This window comes from Arachis duranensis, chromosome 6 (assembly GCF_000817695.3).
Source record: "Arachis duranensis cultivar V14167 chromosome 6, aradu.V14167.gnm2.J7QH, whole genome shotgun sequence".
In the NCBI taxonomy this organism is placed as follows: Eukaryota; Viridiplantae; Streptophyta; class Magnoliopsida; order Fabales; family Fabaceae; genus Arachis; species Arachis duranensis.
Genome location: NC_029777.3, coordinates 20,812,386 through 20,818,525, shown reverse-complemented (window position 1 = coordinate 20,818,525; position 6,140 = coordinate 20,812,386). Strand labels below are relative to the sequence as shown.

At 34.2% G+C, this 6,140-nt stretch overlaps 1 protein-coding gene across 1 annotated transcript; it reads left to right on the top strand.

Annotated features, from left to right (window-relative positions):
* Positions 1–2,239: 2,239 nt before the first annotated feature.
* On the top strand, positions 2,240–5,397 carry LOC107493347 (dirigent protein 17). Its single transcript, XM_016114444.3, has 2 exons — positions 2,240–2,807; positions 4,673–5,397. The coding sequence occupies exon 2, from the start codon at positions 4,674–4,676 to the stop codon at positions 5,136–5,138; it is 465 nt and encodes a 154-aa protein (XP_015969930.1). The 5' UTR covers positions 2,240–2,807; position 4,673; the 3' UTR covers positions 5,139–5,397.
* Positions 5,398–6,140: the final 743 nt, after the last annotated feature.

The following is a 6,140-nucleotide window of genomic DNA, read 5'->3' as shown; positions in this document are numbered from 1 at the left end:
CAAACAGCACACCCTTGAACCAAAGGAGTTCACACGCACAGAAGGCGCGTCCCGAGCACAGGTGACCGGCAAAGCGACGACGCGTACACAGGAAAATTGAACGCCCCAACCACGGTGTTCACGGCTATGGCTGGCGCATTGGGGGCACTGTTGCGGCCCGGCCCGGCTGGCTTCATCGCCGATTCGGCCCAACACCCGACTCGATCTGAGCCGAGTGGATGGTCATCGAGGCACGGCACGCCCGGACCCTGACTCGAACACCTCACCTTCTAGGAGCTAGCTATTGACAGCTAGTGATTAGGAAAGTTCTAGGAAGGTGGGTCTGCCCTTGAGGGTCCCACTCTACTGACAGGGTATAAATGGGGAGGGCCCTACCCCTCCCCCGAGGTACCTGACAATATCCATGATTCTCTTGCCACCTGCACCTTTTTTGACTTGAGCGTCGGAGTGTCCTTGCAGGTGGCACTCCCTCACCTCTCGAATAGCTCGGACAGTTGGCTGCTCGCGCTTCTCACGCCCCAGACCCAAATCGAGACCGATTCCTACCTCATCACCCGAAGAACCTCTCCAACCCGTCTGGGACCTCGAGTATATAATCTAAAAATTAAATTATTTCATTTTTGTTATTTTTTAATTATTAAGAGGATGGAAACGAAAATGAAGATGATTTCAACGTAACGAATCTGCAGTAAAGTTTTGTGAATTTTGATGATTGATGACACTTTTATGTTGATATTTTTTATTTGGATTTAAGTTTGTATTTTATCTAAAAATCTTAAGACTTTGGTTGATGATTTTCATGCAGTGCTTTAAATTTAAAAGATATTTTAAAATTTATATTAGATTATAATTATGTTTTAAAATGTTTATTTATAATTTATTTACTATTTTTTTGGTTGGACTACGAACTAATTGAACCAATTAATCAATAAACAATTTAATATAAAATAATTTTTTTAATTGGACCACAGTTGAACCGATTAAACTACTAAATCAATAAACTAATAACTAAAATGGTTCAATGACTAGTTCAGTTTTTAGAACCTTAATAAAAAAATATTTTTAAATTTTTGTTTGATCGATTTTGATACACAATAGTATAGAATTGTCAATCTATTATTGTAAATAATTTTATTGAAAACACGAATACAGACATATTACTAAACAAAACAGAAAAAATGGCATTCGTCAAATTCACCTAAATTTTTTAAAAAAAATAAATTCTTAAAGAATAAAGAATTGTTTCTACAAAATATGAAATATCAAGAAAGAATAAAGATGAAAACTTATATTAGACAATATTAAATTAAAAAAAGTTGAAATAAGATTCGTAATAGAAATCACATTTAAAGACGAAATAACAACATTCTAATTGTATATGTTTTATTAGAAATAATACATCACATCATTACTTATTATATTACTAAAAAAATATCAATAAACAGTTGTAAAAAAAAAAGATGAAAAGCAATAAGAAAAACTATACTAACCGTAGTAACATAATCTTCGAAAAATTCAATCAATTTGATAATAGATTTATGCATAAAAACTTTATAAACATTATACGCAATGTATATTGAATTATTTTCAACAGATTGCGGATTAATCATGAATATTAATTTTTTCCAATCAATTTCGATAAAAAAAAAAAGGGATCCATCCGAATAAAAATGATTATTCTGTTAAAAGAAGAATAACAAAATTAATTTATACAATAAAATTAGTTTATAATAACAATAAAATAGAATAAAATATATTATATTCTTCACAATCATTTTTCTACTCAATTGCTATTAAGCATCTTTGATTTGAGTTTTAAATTTGATGTAAATAAATTCTTAATAATAAATAAATTTGGTTTAGAAGATATTTGTTAAGAAACTAACCATAGTTGTCCAAGTCAATTGTTGATGTAGAATTAAGAAAAAAATAATACATATATATTGGTCCTATAGAAAATGTTTATTGAATTATACTCCTATCCAAATAATAATGTTTCAAATATTACATTATAACAGTAATCATAATTTTGATAACCTTTTTAAGTACTGATTTAAATTACCAATAATAACCTTATGCGATGAGCCAATAAGTTTAATTGATACATTGAAAATATTAAAATTTGAATCAAGAACCTTATAGATATTCAAACTCTATTTTTTAATGGTTTACTCTGTTTATAAGGACATGGAATGTTCGATTTCGATTAGCAACGTCACAAAAAGATAACATACAAAGTTGGATGAGTTTTCAATTTTCTTTTTCGCTGAAGGCAAAAAGGGCCTCAACCCAGGCCTAAAAATGGAAACAAACACCACTCTGCTCCATGACTGGAAAAAACCACCACGCCGTTTGAAGCCTCGCAATTAGTGACCAAAACAAAAAAAGCTTGGCAATCTTTCTCCGATTGCTAGCCTTGAGACTTGAGAGGCATTCGATATGAGTGAGATGATGGTTCTATCTTCTGAAACGGCGTCGTCTCAGTCCCACCCCCACCCCCTCCTTGAATAACCCTAACTCCCTAAGCCTCGTCTCTGAACCTCCTGCCCTCGTCTCTCTGTCTCTGCTCTCTGGAGATCGGCGCCGGCAGTGGACAGCCCCTCGCCCTCACCTCGTCTCTCCCCTCGTCGTAAGTTCGTCACTCCTTCGGCGTCGTCAGTTCGTCACTCTCTGTCTCTGGGTCTCTCACCTCGTCGCTCTCTCGGTCTCTCACTTTGAGTCCGTGACCCTGCGTTCGCTTCGTCAGAACCAGTGAAGCAGCATCTGCTCCCTCGGGTGGTGGTGGTGGTCGTCGTCTTCTCAACCAGGTGACCTCCAGTTTTTGACCCTGTTCTTTCTCTAGTTCAATGTTGATTTCGGTGAACCTGGTGGTTGTTGCTGTTTTACTTAGTTTTTAGAGTTGTTGCTGTCATTTCTCTGGTTCGATGCTAATTTTGGTGAACCTGAGCAAATTTTAGAGTTGTTGTTGCTGTTCTTTCTCTGATTCGATGCTAATTTTGGTAAATCTGAGCAAATTTTAGAGTTGTTGCTGTTCTATCTGTTTGTTGAATGTTGGTTTTTTAGAGTTGTTGTTTCTGTTCTTTCTCTGATTCGATGCAAATTTTGGTGAATCTGAGCAAATTTTAGAGTTGTTGCTGTTCTTTCTGTTTGTTGAATGTTGGTTTTTTTAGAGTTGTTGTTGCTGTTCTTTCTCTGATTCGATGCAATTGTTGAATGTTGGTTTTTTAGAGTTGTTGTTTGCTGTTCTTTCTCTGATTCGATGCTAATTTTGGTGAACCTGAGCAAATTTTAGAGTTGTTGCTGTTCTTTCTATTTGTTGAATGTTGGTTTTTTAGAGTTGTTGTTGCTGTTCTTTCTGTTCTTTCTCTGGTTTGATGTAAATTTTAGTTAGAATTATTGTTGAATCTGGCAGTTGCTGCTGTTGTATGGTTTTTTAGAGTTGTTGAACCTGAGAAAATTTTAGTGAACTTCGGTTGAATAGTTAAATTTGTTGTTAATTATCATTAGTAAACTTTGGTGGTTGTTGATTATCATTAGTTGTTGCTGTGTTGCTGTGTTTCTTTTGCTTGAATGGAAAGGCTTTCCAACTAGCCATTGTACCTGAGATTGCAAGAGTCCTTCCTCTTCAGTCTTCTTTGGAGCTTGTTCTTGGTCCCTAGGGAAATGGGGTGACAAAGAGAAGCTTGCTTCTCCAATGGATCATTGCTCGACTTGATGGGTAACTTCTGGTTTGCCGGAGAAGCTCTTGTTTTTCTTTCAGGAGTTGGTTGGTGGCATGGACACTTAGCCCTTTCTTATTTTTAGTATTTGTAAATATCATAGAGTTTATATAATAGAGGGAAGACTGATCCTGCTTGGGGTCATTGTAAACAAATTGTGGATTTACCGATTGTGTTATTTTTCACTTGTCTTTGTTGATTTAAATTAAAAAAGTATTTTGTACTAGAGACTAATATATTATCTTTTTTTAGATCATTAGTTATGTTTAAAAATTAATATTGAATTTTTAATGTTTGTAAAGATTTATATTTTAACTTTTAAGACATTATTTTAATTTTATTCATATAATTTTATTTTTTTTAGTTATGACCGGATTAACCGGGTGAATCAGTAACCTACCGGTTGAACCAGTGACCCGGTCATATGACCAGGTTGATTACCGGTTCGGTTCTGATAATTATGTTTTTTCTTCTCTTCCAATCCCAATACTGAACACCGATAGTAAGTATTTAATCGTTCTTGAACTATTTTTTTCCTGTTATATTTTCTGCAATTCCTTTGTTGTTGCTTAGCCTTTGTTGTGCTGAAGTTGTTGCAATTGTTTGTTCTTAGTGTTTTATTAACCACCAAGTCTATAATTACTAATTAGATTGAGAATTTTAAGAGTTATATTGTTAATTAAGTGATTCTTATCTGAAAAAAAAAATTTCTTAGATGTATGTGCAGGCTGTTGTGAAGATAAAATCAATGCGGTTTTAATGCTTTTGATTTTATGATATCATTTCCTTGGTTGCAGGTTTGCAGGAATCTTGTTTTTCTTTATTATCTATTTATTTAGAATGTAAAATGTTCATTTGCGAAGTAGAGTCTTAGGCTCTTAGCTTAACACTATCATCATTATCATGATGATTATATATCATATTCATATTTGATTTTTTTTTTCTCCTTGCAGAATGGAAGAGAAAGGGAATGAGCAAGGATCAAATGTTTCAGCGGCAGGGGTATTTGAGATACCAGGAGAGCCTGCTATCGTAATCAATGGTGTGCCTGAAATAACCCCCAGTGAGAAAACTGATTCTGTGCATAATGCTTCAGGCGGCACCTTTGAAAAAGAATACACCCCTTTGGATTTGGGTGAATGGTTTGAAGGGAGGGAGGTTCGAAAGTGGTTCATGGGAAGGTACTACTCAGGTACGGTAATGGAGTTTGACAAACAAACTGGGTGGTACAGGGTTCTCTACGAAGATGGTGACTCGGAAGATCTTGATTGGCATGAGCTGGAAGAGGTACTTGTTCCTTTGGATGTTACGACGACACTTAAGGCATTGGCACAGAGAGTTGTCAAGAAAGGCAAGAAATATGCTCATACGTCTGGGAAAACTGCCAAAATCAAAAGAAGGGCAACAAAAGGAAAGTAAGTAGACTCTGGCTGTAGTTGAAAATTTGGAGATTTGTAGATATCATTGCAATTTGTAGATATCATTTGCAATTTATATAGCATCTAACATCAGTACTAGCGCGTGAGAAAAATAGCCGATTCTGAAACTGCTCTGCTAGAAAGAGAAATTAGGAAATCAGAGTTGGTGGAAATTGTTAGAGGAGTAAGGATTTTTGTTGTTTTGTAGTTAGGGGAATTGTTAAAATTGGTGATTGAAATGAGTGTGTTTCTCATGCTTCCGTTTGATTAGTTGAAGAGAAGTTGCTGTCTAGGATGAAATTAAAGAAAATGAAGTATTCATAATTTTTTTTGTTTGATGATACCGTAATCAGATAAGGAAATTAACATTTCTTTCATGAAAAATTCTAAATGGTAAAAGTGAAACGGCTTTACGAATTCATGAGTCTCTCACTCCAGTTTTTTGTGTTTATGCACTTAATCTTCGCTGCATATGAGAGGGATGGAAGTATCTTTCAACACGCGTTTATTGAAATACTAGCACGAGGACCGGGCAGTTGCATGAGATCAATGTTTTCTCAAAATTTCCAAATAAAAATATCAGAATATAGGCAAAACATCTTGTATAAAAGTACATGTTATATTAATATTCAAATAAAAAAATTATCACTATTAAAAGTAAAATTAGTCTATCTCACTTAATGGAATTAATGGAACAAGACTTTATTGATATTATTAAATTAGAATCATAGGGTATAACACTCATTCAGCATGTTAATTAATATTATAACTTAAAGAAACACCATACTAATTTGATACTAATTTGATTGTTAATACAAATGAAGAAAAAAGATTATCAAGAATCACATTTTTTATAATTATTTGTATCATAAAACAAAAAGTACTTAAATTAACTAACAACTTCACATACTATACATATTTTAAGTATTAGAGTACGAAGAAGTCTAGGTTTCCAAATATAATATCAATTTCAAAAGTAATACCACAGTTTCAAATCACCTAG

What these genes read in the sequence shown, in the direction of transcription:
- LOC107493347 (XM_016114444.3), top strand. Translation starts at nt 4,674, where the DNA reads ATGGAAGAGAAAGGGAATGAGCAAGGATCAAATGTTTCAGCGGCAGGG.